General features: G+C 38.6%; 1 protein-coding gene across 1 annotated transcript in view; it reads right to left on the minus strand.

The window, feature by feature from the left end:
- The window catches only part of RFTN1 (raftlin, lipid raft linker 1), a gene marked incomplete at its 5' end in the record, with an annotated part of 88,067 nt that overhangs the window by 14,030 nt on the left and 54,087 nt on the right, over positions 1 to 19,950 (minus strand). The window contains 3 exons of the mRNA XM_082479510.1: positions 3,310 to 3,425; positions 11,911 to 12,114; positions 16,153 to 16,576. Of these exons, the coding sequence (XP_082335636.1) occupies positions 3,310 to 3,425; positions 11,911 to 12,114; positions 16,153 to 16,576 (744 nt within the window). The remainder of the gene's footprint in view (positions 1 to 3,309; positions 3,426 to 11,910; positions 12,115 to 16,152; positions 16,577 to 19,950) is intronic.

The following is a 19,950-nucleotide window of genomic DNA, read 5'->3' on the forward strand; positions in this document are numbered from 1 at the left end:
TCTTAATTGGGAAATAGCGCAATAAATTTACATTCAGTTCAGACCACATCTGAACAAGTCCATAGCTCATCCAGATAATCAAATCTGATACAAATTTAAAATAAGGATCCATTATACACATTTATCTCATGCTGCCCATCAGGTCTTCTTCCGCTACTGTGGTACAAATTAAAACAACAAATGGAAAAGGCTAATCTAGATCAGAGCTGAACCTATATTAAAAAAAAAAAAAAAAGGAAGCCTACATTAATGAGTCATTCCACTGCTCCATAATTATACTTTGAAGTACTCATAACAGAAACAAAGCCTTTACTTGCTTTTGGACATCTTCTGTCACTATTGAACTCTATCTCCTTTCCTCTACATCCCCCATTTTACAGTCCCTTCCTCTGCCACCGCATTACTCCATGTTTATGGTAAGTAAAGGTGAATTCCGATAGCATTTAATAGAGAGGCAACTTGGTCTTCTGGGTACGACACTGGGCAAGTGCCTACAGATCCTCCGGCTTCCAGTCTTTCTTTCATTCGATGACTTTACCTACCTATGCCTACTATGTCTCAGAAAGCATTAGGCATGAAATATCCAGGCAGTTATTTAAATGTCAGGAGAAGAAAACAGAGGCAGTCAGCTCTTGTCTTCCTGTAAATGGGTAAGACCTTTGCAAGAGTTCCCTAATGCCTCAATCTCTTCCTTCAGGACATTTTTTCTTCTCCACGTGCTTCCACTGTCAGGTTGGTAGGTAACATGTTCCTAATGTCCCCAAAAGAGGGACACACGATCTCAGAAGAGCAAAACTGCCAGGGAATACACAGCATCCAAATTTCAGACTACAGCAGAGAATAACCTGATCATACCGGCAAGCTGTGTATATGCTATTAGTCAGTTTCTGAAATTGCACACACCAAATCTTATGTTTGGAACAAGAGATTCTCCACATTAGCCCTCACACAGACATGGGTGCAGCACTACAGCATCTCTTGACACACCAGATGGCATTGGGAGGTTGATTCCTTAATCTGTTGACAAGCTGTGTCTCCGGCATGGGATTGTTAGAATTGAAGGCAAATTAAACTCCATCTATCAGGGCTCTAATGCTTCAAGGGGCCCTTCTAGAAGACACTAGTGTTTTGGTGACCACTCTGCCATCACAGGATCTCAATTATCAGATGCTGCTCTTGTCATGTAGCTTGAGACAAACTTTCTTGTGTCCACACAGAGCAAACTAAGAGGTGAGTAGGGGCCATTATGCATAACTTTGTTGCAATATCCTATTGAAACAGAGAACCTTTCCCTGGTTGTCCAAGAGCCAAACTGGTTCAGACCAAGAATCCATTTAACTCAGAAAGGCATCTTCAACATGGCTATAAGTAACAGCTAAGGAAGAGTAATATATATTGGGGCAAGCATGTACGATACCTGCCCCAAATATTTTGTGTACTTCCTCTCAGCATGTCTGGTTTTGTTTCTAGTAAAAGGAACCAGTTTGTGCAATATGAGACCATTCTGTGATGTGAGATGCAGTATGTTAAGTGGGGAGGAACAGGGGGTTCACTTCAAAAACTCACTCCTGATCTGAATTAAAATGCTTGTATAAACACAGAGATAGATAAGGTAGAGAAAAAAAACAACACTGCTTCCACCTGAATCCATCTAAACTTCTTAAACCAAAAGGAGATAATTCAGGTAGTTCTTTATGCAGCAGGCAGCAGATATGTAGAAGTCCTTTCTGGAGAATGCATTTGTTTTGCACCTGGCCCCTACTAGTGCCGTTTGACAATCCTCAGTTCTTCTACTGGAAGAGATGGCAAACAGTCAATCCCTTTTTACATGCCTCTCATGATTTAGGAGACCTCTACCTATTTCATTCCCTGCAATTCTTCTCTTTTCCAGGCTGAATGGACACATCGTGTGAAGTCTTCCCAATATGGAAGCTGTCTGTATCACTGATCACCCTCACTGCTCTTCTCTGAACATTTACCGTGCTAACATAACCTCTTGAAATAAGGTGCTGTCAAACCACGGCTTATACAGTGGTATATGCTTGCTGTTTCACCCTCTGTTCCTTTCCTAACAGTTTTTAACATATGGTTAACATTAAAGCTTCTTAACATTTGCCTTCTTGATCAACACTGACCTAATGCACTCGTGGAACCATCTGTCATTATTCCAAAACCTTGCTCCTGAGTGACACCACCACAATTTGACCCTAAAAATGAACAAGAACTTCCAGTCAAGTCTGTAATAACTGGAATAACACTAAATGTAATATAGGAATCATTTGTTCAGATGCACATTAGCACAAGAAAAGCTACCATTAACGCATTACACTCTTTTTCAAGTTCCTAGCCATTATTATATGGCCATTTCTTGCTATACTACAAAGTCACCATCTAATAACCAAACTCTTAACCCTAGTCTCCTGGAATTTTACACATTTAGTCTAGCATCTGTCCCATTTTCCCTTAATACATTCTTTTGGCATGTGTGCGCCTTGCTTGTCTGTCTTAGGATTTTACACCACTTACAATATATTCCAAGCAAAAAGGTCAGGCATTGCCTTTATAGATACATAACATGTATTTCTGGCAGACTAGAGTAATCAAATAAATCAAAAAAGAAAACCTTCTAAGAGTTACGCAACGGTATCTTCTTTTCCCCCATGATCTTTTTGCTTCAAGTCACAAAGACTTTTAAGCCCAGCTTTTCAACTACCTATCTGTGCAGCAAATTTGCTGTGGAAGATCAGTACTGACCTGATCTAAAGGGTGTTTCTGCTGATCTGAGTGTGTACTTGGATCAGTAAAAAGCAAACACACATGGTTTGTTTATGGGGACCTATCTAGGATATACCGTTCTTTCAGCATATGAAGGAGGTCAGACAGAACCAAATGCAGTTATCTGTGCGTTTCTACTGCAGCTAAGCCTACCTAAATGGATGCCTTCTTTAGGACTGCGATGCTACAGTGACTTGTGTGATCATGTTGCCCTGACAACCAATGGAGAGATCCTCTCTACAGTTAACTAGCAGACATCTGTATTTTTGGGACAGACAACCAATAGTTTCATTGCTCACCGTCACTCACATTTCCTACTCCCCCAATAAAGCATGAAGACTATAAAAATCAAAAGTGCACTGTACAAACCTAGAGTGTGGTTAAATGGCATAACTGTTATGTTGTACCCCTTTACCTCAGTTGCCCGTCTGATACGTACTGATCTGTGCTTCAGCAGTAAGGGTCTGCCTCGCAGTCTTGGTGTGTTTTGATTTACAAAAAAAAAAAATCAAATTAGAAAAACTGCACACATACCTTCAGGACAGTCCACTGTTCTACAACAATTGCATCATAGCCCTGCATGGTTTTATTGTCTTCCACAGCAACATCTTCAAAGAGAAACACTCCATCCATTGTCCCATGTAAAGAATCTGTGAAAACACAGGGTTATCTGTAAACTTCATGGAAGGCACCACATGTGTAGTGAGGCATTTGAATTTAGTAATAACAAATTCTTCCAAGAATGTTGATAAAACATGCATAGACCTTCCTGTGATAGCCTAGCTCTATTAAATGAATAAGACTAAGATCTCTAGCAGTTTCTAAGAGCAATCCTACTCTCTAATAGCAAACCTCACTGTCCACTCTGTTATTCCAGAGTTTGTCCTCAAAAAACACAGCTCTCTCATTTTGAGCAGGCAAAATTAATTCAGTCCTCGGTTCAGCAGTACTGCTCACCTACTTGAAGTTACGCACACACTTGGGGGGCTAAAGACCATGTATTATGTCAACTTTTCAAGGGCTTTTGAAGGTACACTGATATTACTGACTATACCCATTCATTCACACAAGTCAGAATCCTACATATGGATCAGCTGTTGCAGTTACAGTGATCTACATGGACTAAGGATGATCTGACGGATCTGAATGGTGTGAAAGAAGAGATACATTCATAACTATTTAATCAATTTATGAATGCATTTTGACCATCTGGTTTAGTGGCTCTCTATTCTCATTTGCATTCTCAGCACGTTCAGCCTGTTTTCAGACAACATATACTATTAAAGTTACTTGAGCAGCACTTTCTCCTTCAACTTAGTCATTTACTCCATAATCAGCAATCACTCCCATACCCAAGAACTCACTTTGTCAGCTCCATGACAGAAAAGAACCAGAATAACTGAAAAAAAACCTTACCTTTGTTTGCTAAAAGAAGCTAAATGATGAAGCAATAGAATTATATTTAGAAAAACTGTAAATAATCAGTACCGTACTCTTTATGAACACAGAAAACTCCTGTCACGTTGTCACAAAGCATGTTTTTCAGTCTTTCTAGTTTCAATAATACATTTACCATGTATGAATGATTATAAAAACCTTGCTTGTCCCCTCCCCGAGTGTTGTATTTTACATGATAGTTACTTTACATTTTTAGGAAAACTATGTTTCTTGCACTGGTATGATACATGTTTTTGCAATGCAACCACACAGGCCAAACCAACAGATTCCTGAACTGACAGTAGTCTCCTGGTTAAGTCTGCTTAGCTGTTTCATCAGGTCCTCCTGCTTTCCCTGGTGGATGTTAGAAGGTCAAGAAACACCAGTGGGAAGACATCCTGCCTCCAAAGGAAAACATGTATCAAACTCAGCACCAATTTTCACAAAGAAGGCAGTGAAGAGTATTAAGAGGCTTCTTACCTCTTGCAGACACAATCTCAGTCAACATCTTCTGATGTCATTATATGATCTAAATTCAATCTATTATCTGGACACAATAAATTTGTTGTGGGCTTTGCCCACAACAAACCAGATTTGAAGGGTTGAAGGCTTATGTCTACAAACACACTGTAGCAAGACTGTTGCTGCAGGTGTCAAGCATTTGCGCATCCCTTTGCTTCTATTTGCACGGTCCACTACTCTCTCTTGCTGCATTTTCAATCAAATTATTAAATTGTAAGTGAGCAGATGCAAATACTTGTATCTAAACTACAACAGGATGTTATTTTTTTTGGTTGGTTGTGATGGAAAAAAGTTGAAAACCACTTACTTGGGACTCTCCTAGGGATTCTGTTGGGAGTCTCAAAGAAACAGAAAAATACACTGTGTATTTTCAACCTGATTGTCTCCCCAGACAGGTTTCCTGTAACTCCATTTAGAATAAAGAGGGATGAAGACTCCATACCACTACAGCAAGCCAGTATTACACATTGCTCCAAGGAGGACGAACTGGACTACAAAGCAGTAACTCCTGTCATCTAGATGAATTTTTCATCTGAGTGAGAACAGACAGTTTTGTTGTGAAATAATAGGCCAGATCACTAAGTAGTTGAACAGCAGATTAGAAAACTTATCGAGAACAAGCCTGCCACATACAAATGGGTATAGGAGTTAATTATCCTATTTCATTCAGAAATGGCACTTTGTTACACCCCACATTTCATAGCTAGAACCAACTCAACTTCTGTGTAATGCATCATGTTCCAACACCCACGCCCGTACCCAAATCTAGTCTAGAATGCATAATGTACAAATAGGGCTCTTATTTTCCAAAGCAGGGATGACAGGACAGCATCTAAGGCTGAAATCAGAAACCCATAGATCCCTACTAGACACAGACACCCAGGTCTTGCCAGCAAGCTTTATACAGCATTAGTGTACTGCTCCTGTATCGTAAATTCTTTTAATGAAATTCAGTGTCGCACTGTTGGCACAACTGCAGCTTGAGCTCACCCCACGCATTTGCCAGCTAATTAATAAGCGATCAAAACACAATCAGTATGCGTGTGTTTACACTCACTCGTAAATCATCCTTTATGTTTCACTCTGCTGCGCATTCTACTCGTGCAGTTCACAGCTTCCACATATGTGAACATTATGGCACATACGTAGTGTTTTAGAAACTAATAGCTGAGCTCTTGAGACCCTACAGGCAGCAGACGACTGCACTTCCTTGTTGTATGTACAGCGATCATTGTTGAATGCTACATCCAGTCAATCCTAAGACCCATTACCTTTTTAGCCAGGAGAGAAACCTATAGAAAATGAGAAAACTAGAAGGGGAAAAACGATGAGGGGAAGACAGCTGCTGCATACTGGTGTCTGCTCAAGAGAGTGATGCTGGTGAAAAATACTGTAAGAGAAACTGGTTGATGGCACTTACTAAGATTTTCCCCCTTAACCATAACCAAGACTCCTCTCTACCTGTTGTGCCACAACATTTAAACTTTCATGTATGTATGTCTGCCAATCCTCACACCTTGGCCGTACATCTTCCCTTTTACAGGTCATCTACTATTCCAGATGAAAGGGGGAGGTAAAGGAAAGAATAATTGCATCATTAATTCCTTCACATGTGAAGCATTTGGGATGCCGAGAATAATTGGCAGAAAGCGGCAGAAAGAAAGCAAATGGGGTCATATTTTGAAGAAAAGGCACAAATAACACATACTATGGTGTCAGGATCAGCAAAGAATTCCAGGGGAACTCTTACATGAAGGTGTGGAAGGGCGAGGAGATGGAAGGATGCATTGAGTCTACCTGCAATACCTTTATCACACAGATGTTCTAGAATCTGCAGCAACTTGAGTCTGTAGTCACATGTTCTAGAGCTGGCCCACTAGGTGAGATTCACAGAATCTAGAATTAGATATTTATGATATAGAGGCCTGCAGCTGAATTAGTTATCCAAGGCGCTCTTTACAATTAATGGAGAGAAATAAGCATTATTTCATTCAGGAATCAGTTTCACAGAATCATAGAATCATTCAGGTGAATGGGGACCTCAGGAGGTCTCAGTCCTATCTCCTGCTCAAAGCAGGTTCAATACAAGTGCAGAACAGATTGCTCAGGGCTTTATCTAGTTGCATCTTGAACATCTCCAAGGATGGAGACTGCACAACTTCCTGTGCAGCCCCTTCCAGAGCATGACTGTTTTCGTGATGAAAAGATTTTTCTTTACATCCAACCAGGACCTCTCTTGTTTCAATTCATGCACATTTTTTCTCATCCTCCTACCACACACCTCAGTTTAGAGCCTCAATCCATCCTCTTGATATTCTCCTCATAGGCACTGCCAGGCATTGTTAGGTCCCCCAAGGCTGTCCCTTCTCCAGGCTGAACTAACCCAGCTCCTTCAGTCTTTCCTCACAGGACAAGTGCTCCAGCCACTGACTATCTTGTTGGTCCTCTGCTAAACTAGCCCATTTGTCAACATCTTCCTTGCCCCCTTTAAGGGAGGGCCCAAAACAACACAGTATGTCATCTACATGCAATCTGAGGAGCACCAAACAGAGAAGGATAATGGCTGTCTTTTATCTACTGGCTATGTTCTTCTCATTACAGCCTGGTATGCAGTTGCCTTCTTTACTGCCAGGGCATACTGCTGGTTGATCTTCATCTTGCTGCTTGCTAAACATCCCCCAGGATCTTTTCAACAGAGCTGCTACCCAGCCAGGCAGTTCCCAGTCTGGATTAGTGAAAAAGCCTCTCCCTTCCCAGAGCCAGGACATTTGTCCTCATGGAATTTCAAAAACCTCGTGCTGGCACGTTCTTCCAGCCTGCCCAGGTCTCTCTGGACATCAGCCCAGCTCTGAAGCACAACATCTGCACCCCCAAGTATGGTATCACCTGCAAATTTGACAAAAGCAAGTCTCATTGCCTCCTTTGCATCATTGATGTTGTTGTTAAACACAATGGGTCCCCTGATCTCCATGACCTTTCAAAGATGACTATGAGTGGCCTTGTTATGACATCAGCCGGCTCTCCCAGCACCCTTGGATGCAGACCATTTGGTCTCAGGAACTCTAGCAATCCCTGTCTTGATCTTCATCTACTGCTGCTAGTCCTGCACTTCCTTGAACCTTGTTCCTAAGCTGAGGCCTGGAAGACTCTGTCAGTGAAGACTAAGGCAAAGGAGACACTGAGTATCTCAGCCTTATCTAGGTCTGCTGTCACTAAATCATCCACTCCAATCTATCTGATCTCCTTTAGGTATCCGATGTAGGATGAGGTGGATCACAACACAAATCTTACTGACTATATTGGTCTAGGCCTAGACCTCTTGATTATAATGGCACCTTTGGGTGGCAACTCATATGCAGATAACCAACTGCAGGGCACATGCTTGCATGTATTCAGCTGAATCTCACCTAACCTATCTACCAAGATCAGCCATCTAAAGCTTTAGATGGTGAGTCGGTCTTTCCAGTTTCCACTGTTTCTCATGCAAGGTATTTCCTGATTCTGATGCAGTTGTATTCTTTTTTGGTATTCTCTTGTTTAACAAGATTTAGCTCCTGGAACTTAGCCTACATTAAAAAGGTCTTCAGTAATTTCAAACATTAGTTCATTTGCAATAGGGCAGTAAGGAATGCCAATAAAACAAACCATTTTGACTTTGCTGTTTGTGGTATCATTTCCCAGTCTCTACTCTTGAACTGGCATAACTTCACTCTTTCTTAAAGAAAAGGCTCTGAACATAAAGGTTATAATCGCTGTCCTTCCTCTGAAAATGTTCCATTACCACTGCATTTTTTATTAAGTATCCTACTGTGCACAAAAAGCTATTTTCACTGGGTTGTATAAATATTTGATGTAGCTTGGTAGACAAAAAGCTATTTTGACATTCTTGCTTCTGATTTACAATAAGTATATGGGAAAAGATTTCTTACTTTACTACGACAGCCTTCCTAGTGGGCAACAATTTTCCCCTTGTTGTCTCTGAACTACAAATTCCGCTTATCTAAGAAACTAACCTTTAGGCTGCTGTTGCTCTCAATGAGAACTAGCTATCTGTGGCTTTATGTGGCATGTGACCTGAATGTTGGCCTTTGCTTCACATTTCTATTCCTCCCTCCTCTTGAATCTTTTCACCTTCAGTACGCACAGAGAAAAATAATTCCATATGGATGATAAAAATGCCAACCACTTCAGTGGATAAGGTGACTATAATTGGCCAAATGCTTCACTGGTTCATTTCTATCAGAGGCAGTGCAAATATAACAGAGACGATCAATCTGACCCTCTAAAAAATGCCTATTTTCCTCTTCCAAGCAACCCACGTTTTGTTTCATTTGCTTTGTCTTTAAGTACTGTCAATGTTTTCTGGTTGGTTGGCTGCCTTTTTCTAAGTTTGAAAGGCAGGAAATTCACAGAATGGTAAAACAAATACACGAATGCCAGGCATTTAAAGACCTGCAGTTCAAAACAACTAAAGACAAGCAGGCTTGTGATTAGTCCGTTAAGGCATCAAAATATAACCTTAGCTTTGACTCTTCCTCACTCTCACCTTCTCCCACTGCAGACTGAAGACTTGCTGTTATAGGAAAGAAAGAGACCCCACTTGTTACATCCTTTCCATTTGCAGTGGTATTAATCTGTATCTTGCTGCTGCAGTTTCCACTTCTTACTAGAAGAGGGCAAGGGTGAAGTCCTATGATCACTTCAGATCACTAGGCAGGATCAGTTTACACCCAGGACTACAGGCAGAATTAGCAATGACATGAGTTGGATTAAAAACACCAGCAAGTAACTGAACTCATTTAAGCAACTGTTATTTGTCAACATTTGTGAACATTCAAGGACCAAGCAAGCTGCTGTTTCCAACTTACTAGCAAAATCTGAATACATTTAATATATGGTGTAACTCTGCGTGGTTTACATATTGTAATTTGCAATTGTGCTATATTTCTGTTTATAATTACCTGGTACAATAAGCAAAAAGAAATAATTACTATCAGTGAACTTTAAAACTCTTTTAAAGACTAATTATTTAACTGTTGGCAGAAGGAAGAAACAGATTTATGACTACTGACAATCTGGAAATCTTCACTTCATTGGGCATTCCAAGGACAAGGGGGAAAAGAAGAAGATAATAATCCTGCTTTTAAGTCTAATAAGCAAAATAATGAATTTGTACTTTAAGCCAAAGAGAAAACCAGCCCCCAGAACAAAGAAATGGGATATAATCAATTAAAGAAAGTATGCTAATATTACCTTAATTTGGAAGAGGATTAATCAGGGAATAAGGAGACCAGCTATGAAGAGCTGGATAGGCTGCCATAAAGGACTAGAAAAAAGTAAGGAGCTGAGAAGCCCTCAGCCCTCTCCGTCTTCCCCCCTCCCCACCCTGGGTTTTTTCATACTGGTTGGCATATGAGTGAAAAAGCTGTTCTGTTTCTCTGCAGCATAGAAAAATTTTAGAATTTAAATCACAAACATTTAACTGCAACTGATGGCAACTTGCAGATGTTCTTAGCAAATGTTCTAATAGCATGAGCATGTTCATGGTGTTTTAACGTAACTGTTCTAATCAGTGCACTTTTAGAAACCTTAACTCCGAGCTTTTTGACTTCTAAACCTGTTCTTCCTGTAACTGTAAAACGCTAATAAAAATGTTTATTAATTGTTCATGTTCAATCTCACATCTAACTTAATCTGGAATCTGTCCACTTTCATACAATTCATTCTCCTGTTTATGTTGAAACTTTACTGTCATCATTCAAGCCTATTTTATCTATGTCCTCAGGCAGTTATCCAGCACTCCTCACTCTTGTTATTCAAGTACATGAACTTCTCCCAGGCCCCTGTTATGTAAATGAACTTTAGAAGTTTGAATAACAGAAAAATGCTGTGTTTAAAGCATTTTAGAGTGCACTGATAAGCAGTTTTTATTAAAGAAAACACTGAGTCTGATAGAGCCAATTAGATTTGCCTCTATGAGTTGCAATTTATACACATAAAGTAAATGAACGTTTGTTTTTAAGCAAGTTAACTAGCAATTACGAGGCTTTCCAGGAAGCTGTGTGAAAGCATTCCTTCAGCTGAACTTTAGACCTTCGTTTTTTGCTACTTGCTTGCAAAATGAAAAATTAGGATTGCCTGTGAATTTCCCAATTGACTTCTACCAGAACCTACTCATATTACTGTGTTTTATTATGGGTCCTGGAATCCTGACCAGCAGCAAAATGGGAAGAAGATGCTCTGGAAGCACTTCCCCCATAATTTTGAGGCACAAACCCACGAATCTTAGCAGCAATGCTCAATCTATGGGTTACCACATTCCTTTTGAAGAATGCAAAACAAACCAAAATTAGGTGAAAGATTCAGACATAAGCACTTTAACCATGAAGTATACTAGTCACAAAATTTTCCAGTAAAATTAATCTGGCTGTTCACGTACTGTTGTTTTATGTTCCCTTGGTTTGTTCTCATGGTCCCTTGGTTATGTCTCTCTATGCACCAAAGTCTGTCTTTGTACAGGAGGCTTGTCTTCAAAGACACGACAGTGGCCACGAGTGTAGTACAGACTGGCTACAGTATTAAGCTGGATTCAGTGCCACATTTTCGCAACACACAAAAATCTGTTTAATTTAAGACCAGCATTTATCCATCGCTTATATGAACACACTAGCTAGGATGAAACAACATAGAAGACAATTTTATAAAACACTGTGCCATCAAGGTGGAAAGGGTCTCTGCAAGAACTGGGAATAATGGACTACATGTTGCCCAGATGAAAGTGGAGGCTCCTTACACTGACCTGCAATCAGACCCAGATGCAGTGTGGCCAGACAGCTAAGAGGAAAGCCACTCTTCCATTTATGTCATCTGCTTTACAATCTTATTAGTTTAATTCATTTTACTTGGTACTGTTTCTTAACTCTGTATATTTCTGCAATTACAGGATCATATCTATTATGTTTATAAAATACAATACATGATCTGTTTCCCCTATTCAAATGCCAAAATATTTCCTGTGCTTTCATTCCATTTCACTGAAATAGGCTGATCTAAACAAAATCTGCCCCAAGCCTATATTAAAAGCACCTCCTAAATGTCTTCTCTTCAAAGATAATGACCTCTATTAGAGAAGAAAGGAAAATAATCACAGCATAATGCTTTCTGTAATTTCCATACCATTTACCATTCCAAGGCTGAAGATGGCATTTACCAATGAGCCTCCTTTCCTGAAGTGATCTGTCATGTGCTCCAGCCAATTTGCTTCTAAGCTGTTGACGGTCTGCCCATTCCTGGAGATCCTCATAGGGATAGTCACTGTATAATACTGGCTGCATCTTTGTGGGGTTTTTGGCTTGTTGAAGAGAGCGAAGATCTCTGCTTCTACCAAAAAGTAAAAAATGGAGTAATGCAACAACCATTTCATGATATTTCAGCTAGAACAACATATAACCCACTTTTTGCCCTTGACTGATTACACTGTGCAACTGCAAAAAATACGTTTGGACATGGTTACCTCCTTAACACATTTCTGCAGTGCCCAACACAGCAGGGTCCCAAAACCCAATACAATATTTTGATTGCTATTACAGTATGTTACTAATTATGGATTTATTGTTGATAATAAAACATTCAAAGACAGTTATACCTGAGTACTAACGGACAATCCCCCTACCAGAGTTATCAGTATAAACCAAGATAGGAAAACATGCTTCACGAACAGCTTTAAGTACTGTAGCAAGTCACAAAATCACCAAAAATTAATGCACATTCTTCTACTGAATGAATTGTTAAAAAGTGCTGTGACATTGAGGACACTCAAAATACAAAATCTTACTGCCAATTTAGAAGAAACTGTATTATGTACATCACGGCAATTAAACTAGAGTAGTAAATAACTTGGTTTTGATAATACAATGGCACAGAACTAGCAAGTAGTAGTCTCATCTGAGCAAAATGCAATGAAACATTACTGTAGAGATGATGCAAGCTGGTTAAGTTGATTTACTCTGGGTCTGAGCCAAGGTGAGACATTAACACAGCAGTAAATGAACTTTGAAAGTGGAATTGTGAAGGGTCTTACAAATGACAACAATTTCTAAACTCTGCTCCATACCTCCTCTAGTGTTTCATAGGAGCAGCTAATGTAGGCTTACCATCACAAAAAAGCCATTGTTGACAGCAAAGCTGAGCTTTCGCAGCCCTAAAATTGGAAACAAGTTTAAGTGCAGATACACCTTCCAAATTGTCAGAAGTGTACAACCATCAATAGAATTACTGATAAAAAACTTTTGGACATAAATATTTTACCTATTAATGGATATGGGAATCAATGTTAAAATTTCTATTGACTTCCAAATGCCAAAAAATGTCCCAAAATAAACTAACTTAAAAGGTAAAGACATTCCATGAAATTTATTCATTCAGTAAGCCTCTCTTATTTCCAAGTTATATTCTAATCTCAAGTATTAAAGTAAAGAAAAAGATGTCAAGAGAAATGTTAAGATTGCTCTCTAACAAACGTCACTGAGCAAGACGTAGAGTGTAAATTGAAAAAGATATTAGCAGGGGGATGCTCAGAGACAGGGTGGCAGCACTTGAAGAGAGCAGGAAGCTCACGATATAAGCAGACAAGAAAAAGAGACCTAATGATCTCGGACATGAACCATGATTCAAATAGAGTAGAAAGGAATAAATTGTTAACATGGATCTTCTTGCTGTTTACCCACTTGTTTAAAAGGAACAAAATTATGATAACCCTAACTCCAAAGAGCATACACAGAAAACTTCTTCAATCGTTTTGACACCCAAAAGAAACTTATGTTGGAAATGGAGAATTTTTTGGTGTACATGAAGACTTTATATTAACAATAGCAAATCATGAAACTGGAAAACCATAGGGAGATGATACATTGGATTTGACACTGGGCTGTTGAGAACAAGCATTTAAAATGTGTGGGAGTTTCTCAGTGGTTGACTTCGTTTGTCACCATTATTGAGTGTTTAGTACACCAGTCCTAACCACCGTTCCAGTCACTATTGACAACAGCGAGCCTGACTACTCAAGCATGGACAAAGACACCTTTGGTTTGGTTCTAGGTAACACGGCATTTTTGGACATACTGTTGGAATATCTCTGCCTTGTTCACAGGCAAATAATTTTCAACACTGCTTTGAAGAGCCCTTTAATAAAAGGGAAAGTGAATGAGCTCCACAAAATATTCAGAAAAAATGAAGTATAAAAATAACACTTTAATACTATAAAACCTAGAATAAAGAACAAAATTAAGATTCAACAAATACTAAGAAATAGTACTTTTTTTTTTTTTCTCTGAAGTTTTATGTTGGGAAGGTGGCGTTCAAGAGTGGTAACTTCCTATGGAATAAGTAGGCTAACTGGAAAAGAAAAACACCTGATGCTTTCTATCTTTATGTTCCCAAGGAAGGATGGAGAACTGCTGCCAAAGACTGAAATACATTTTCCATGGGAGGAAAAGGGAGTGCTGTAATAACAAAAATTCATACAAGAGAAATAAAGAAATCAGCAATGTTGTACAGGCAATAGATTTGGGAAAATCCTACTATAGGTGAACTGCCACATATAACTGCCTTCTCAGACCTTCAGTCTTGGAAAGTATTTGCATAACTCACTAATTAAAATAATTGTATGAAAAATAAGTAAAGCCAAAAAAGCACTCAGAGAAAGAAAGATAAATAAGAAAACTAAAGGCATTTTTAAAATAAAACCTCTTATCTGGCAAATCAGCAGCTGTGATAAAATCCTAGGGTGTTACAGAGAGGATTGGAGCTGATCTGCTTCACTTTAGGCAGAAATATTAAGAACGTGGTTACTTGTAGCAAAAGATTTCCACTGTTCGGTATGGAGAATAGCATCAAAAAAATGATTAAACTTGCTAGGTTCACTCTCTCAAAGACAGCGTATATAAAAAGAGAAAAAGAATTGGTCTGATTAGACTTGGAAATAACTAATTTAGAACTATAAAACTAAGAGAGGTTTTATGATGTGTAAGATTCTAGTGTAAACCAGAACAAATTACTCAAATTATAGTTATGCTTTGACCAAATCTGGCTGCCTCCACGCCCAACAAAAACTGAAGAAAGTATGGTGAAAGGTTACTAGAGTGTGATCCAAATCTGATGGCAAAAAGCTAATTACACCAAAATGAAACGGAAACCAAGACAATAGTCCAAAGAGGGTACAATGCAAAGTCATTCTCAGTCCTACATACAAAATCCCCAAAGGGGTAGGATTGTTTCAATGAATCTATGTAAGACATAAAGAATAGGGATAAATTTAAGTCAAGGACAGTACCAGGTGAAAGGAATGTAGATGGAATTTTCTTATGTAGATTTGTAGCTTGTAAGGAAAGCAAGCAAAGCAGTAAGAAAAATGAGTGTACACACTGTTTTCTAGGATTTAAGCAAATATTGGAAAGAAAAATATTTTGAGGTTTAAACTGGAAATGGGGCAAGAATTTTTTTTTCTGACGACTTTTCGTTTTCTAAATTACCTTAGTCTGCATCCTATTTTGAACTTCAATTCCTGCTACCAAAGTAACCTCCAAGCAACAAACACCTTAAGGAGGGTATTTTGAGACCTCCGCTGAGACATTTGTTTTTTGATGGCATAAAATGACATTTAAAAGTGGAAAGCACACCTGAGGAGAAATATGTCAAAGAAATGAAAGAAAGAAAACTGGTATATGAAGAATAATCTTACAAAAATACGAGAATTGGAAAGCAAATTATCAGGAGCATCATTACCAAGACGACCTTTATTATGAATTAGCAAACATGAGCCATTAACAAAACTGCTGCTTTCCAGTAATTACAATTCTGATTGTAGCATTGACCCCAGCCTGCTTATACAATAATAGAAGACTTCAGAGTCTAGATCATGTATATTCCTGCTCTACCTGATGTGGTTTAATTTCAGGTATTTGTTCACCTGCTACAAAGGGGCTAACTGTGATAAGACTTTGTGACTTATCCCTTCTATTGCTGCAAAACCTTGTCAGGCAGATTACTAGGGCTTTTTATTCAAATGGACAAAAAGGATGCAAAGGTCAAGAGCTCTCAGGGTACCACAACAAATACAAAAAAGAACCAATTCAGCTGAACAGCAGACAAAAATAAGTCTTTACACTCAGGCATATAAACGGGCCATAAGAAAGTCGTACCTGCTTATATCATCTTTTCATTTCCCTTCTGACTTAGCTCAGTCGTTGTGAACTGTGTAACCCTGTTGAAATCAGGTTAAGTGGCTCATTTGGTGCATCTTTTCTATGCTATTACAGTGGTAAGGTCCTCTCCCCATTCTCACTCCCCAAAGGAGCTGGGAATATAATTGAGGCAATTTTAACTTGGCTTTTATGTATGAAAGGTCACTACAATACTTACTGCCAGTAAGTGGTTTTAAGTATCGTGCTGGTGTTTCATTCTCCGCAAGTCCATTCGGCTTGTCTGCTGCTTCTCTTACACTTGGGTTATCATGTTGAAACTGTTCTTCATCTACCATCACAGACTTGAGATTCAGCTCTTCAGTAGCCTGTCCTTCACCTCTCCAGCCCTCCCTGGATGTGGCACATTGGTCAGCACTTTCTTCGCCCGGCACTGGAGTATTGCATCCATTAATGCCATCTATTTTCTCACCATCCGGTGAAGCACGATCCTCGGGATAATTTGAAACATTTTTATCATCTCTTGATTGCACAGAGTTGTTGCTGGCGGGTGTCAGGGAAGCGCTGACAAGACAGTTCTTTTGGGAATGGTACTGAGGTATAATTCCAACAAATTTCAAGCCTTGACTTGCAGCATCTTGAATCTACAAGTCAAAGAAGATTAGATTTTTAACTGTCAAGCTGTCTTAGCTAAATAGAAATACAGAAAATAACACCCTCCAAGGCAGCTAGCATGTAATTTTGCTACTTTTGTCCACTACCAAAAGAAATTGTCATGTTGCACTGACACAAAAAGGTACATTCCAGAGAAGCATGATGAAAAGTTTCCTAAACCATCTGAAATAATGTAAAAGTGGAGAAAAAAAAAGAAAAAAGAGGGAAAAAAAAAAAAAAGAGAGAAAATGTCTATGTATGTCTTCACAAAGGATAAAGTATCTGAAAGTTTATTTACACTAAGTTACCAGAAGTGGTATTACTCACACAAAATTTAATATCAACCTTATGAAGTCAGGGACTTAATCTTACATCTTCTGCTGTATTAGGTGTGTGATTACGACATTTATGCAAGGAAAAGGTTATTAATTCTTTCTGTTATATGCACCATTAGAACAACAGTTGTAACACCACTGTAACAACTCAGAATAGAAAAAGGTGTGAGATAAGCTAAGAAGAAGAAAAATGGAAACTAAGAAGTGCTGTTATTAATCCTTTATACTTTAGGTAAAGGAGGAAAATGAAGGAAACCAATCACAACAGATCCTAAGAGAAAAGCATTGAGCTAGTAGTAACAACAATTAGGTAAAGCTGAAATTAACTAAGGAAGGTTTGAGATGAATCAGAAAGAGAAATCTCGTTCAGGCAGACTCAGCACTATGGATGCAGCATCCATTTGATTTACCAGCCTCACACTCCTCAAACCTAGGAGGAGCTGCAGTGAGAGCCAGACTTCTGTGAAAACATGAGCATCTGCTGATTCATTTATCAAAATCACCCACCAAAAATGAAAGGTTTCCATGTAGTGTGCGCTCTTCATACAATATAAAGTCTAAACACACATAAACATTTCAAAAAGAAATGCCTTGAGAATGGAGAAATAATTTCACTTTCTCTGTATGCCATATAATTCCAGAGAGTTAAAGTGTCTTAATTATTCTCCAACGCTCATGTTAGTATGAACTTACGTGAAACAGTTCAGGCCTTTTGTTCAACAGCAAGTAAATAGGAAGAATCTTGTACATTTTTTAATTTTTTTTTTTTTTTAAATCTAAGAGGAAGCTCATTTCTGCAACTTCCCTACCCTTTTTTTTTTTTTTAAATGAATCATCTGCTTCCTGGTAACATGTTACTGTTCTGAACACACAAACCTACAGATGATACCTGATCGACAACAAGAACTTCCTCTTTCAAACCACTGTTGTATTTTCCATGTTAAATTAACTCTTGATTTCGTGATCACAGGAACATAAACAGAGCTCTCCAGGAAACAAGGCAACAGTCTTCACAGGTGTTTAGCCTGGCAAGCACAGGACGCTGACTTAACTAAAGCTCATTGCTACAGAGGACAATAATCTCCAAATAAAAATACTACTATCAGTATTCTGATCAAAGGAATATCAGTCTACAAAGAAAGGTAGCATGTAACTAGCTTGCTCTGGCAGGTTTATGTGAATGTCAATGATAATAAATGCATGCATAACATGCTTAATGGTCCTGTTGTAATTTTACAAATACTTTTTTACGTGGTCAATGATAAGAGTTACAAATTCAGTTCATGTCTTATTACTGATCTACAGACACACTACTACATTTGACCAGCAGGTTGCAAGGCAGCTAATTATAGAAATTTAACTAGTATGCAACTGTTAAGAGTTTGAGGGTAGTACATATGTAGTAATTATATTGGTCCTGGTCAATAAAGACTGCTTGTCAATCCATACCAGGCTCTCCCACACCATTGATTTGGACGAAAACAGCTTTCACAGCTATCCTAGCAATGTTTTACAGTCTTGGCTCACTTGAAAAAAATGTGTGTGTTCTAAGGAATACCTGATCCTGAGGTTTTTCTTCTGAGGCTCTTGTTCTCAGCATGGAAATATGGAAAGGAAACTAAGGACTGAATGACAGTCTAAGCCACATTAGCCTAATAGTTTAGCAGAAAGATTAGAAAAAGAGACTGCATCTTCAAGTCCCTTTCCCAACAAGTTAATTGGCAGTATACAGAGTACAAAATCTTATTTAAACCTATATTTCAAATTTTCCCAATTACATAAGGGAGAAGCAAGCATCCCATTATTTTCAATAAAGCCAATTTAGCAGGAAACATTACATCAACAGTGCAGTGTAAGCTGCAGAACAGCAAAGTGATGTATCAGCAGATGCAAACAGTCTTTCATTCCAATTTTCCACAAAACCATGAAAAGGCTAGCTCTCATCATAAAGAAAGCATAAAACCTGAACATCTTCAAACTGCAAACAAAGACAATTTGATTTTTCAGCATCCTGTTAGAGTTTAAATAGTACAAAATTTTAGTTGCCTTCACATCCAGAATGAATTATACCATCCAGGATACATTCACATTTCCGGTTTCCTGTATTTGAAATACTGAATATTTGAATTATAAAAAACAAAACCCGAGACTTAAACAAGCCCAAACCTCAGTACCTGGACAGCTCATGCCCAGAAGCTACACAGGGCAGAAGGGCTGTTTCTACCAGCCACCTGGGGGTTTTGGACACTTTGAGGCATCCTGTGATGCCTCACACAGATATGTCCGTTCCAGCCTTTTGGGAAAATATCTTAGCAGATGCAGTGTTGGGAATCAGTAAGAGGACAACACATGGGAGAAAGCAGGGGTAAAGGTGAACTGAATGGAAAGAACATGAAGCTGTGCTGACAAGGTCACCCCAAACATATTCCAGATCAGATAAATACTACAATTACTTGTCTTTATGTGCCAGTTTAGAGTACTTAACAAAGGTCCTTATCGTACTACGTTGTATAACTAAATGAGAGGAAAAAGCATAAAAAGCAGAAAAACTGCACCTCCACCACTTACCACATCAGAAAAAAATCTAGATTAAAAATGCCCTTACATTAGGTGATCCAGATGAATTTCAATTGTTTTACTGACCTTTTCTGTATTATAAATATGCTATAAACTTGCTCTTTACATTTTGGGAAATCTTGAAAAGGGAAATTCCAACAAAATTTAAAATAATGATGAAAAAATTCTTTGGTTCTTTCCCCAGATAGGAACAGAAACATTTTTATTGCCTCATAAAGAGATGCTTGGATGATACTAACCACAAATACAAGAACAGGTCTCCACCACAAAAGATGTTATTGTTCAACAACAGAAACAGAACTTAACTCATTTATTTTGACCTGGATAAACCCCCAAGTGGGTACATCCAAATCAGTTTATAACTGGCTTGCAACAAATTGGATTTATGCCAGTTTAAAAATAGAACCTGCTTAAAGAAGGGGTGAAATTTCATGTGTACAGAGGGCTGAGGC

This window comes from Vanellus vanellus, assembly GCF_965231255.1.
Source record: "Vanellus vanellus genome assembly, chromosome: 2".
NCBI lineage: Eukaryota > Metazoa > Chordata > Aves > Charadriiformes > Charadriidae > Vanellus > Vanellus vanellus.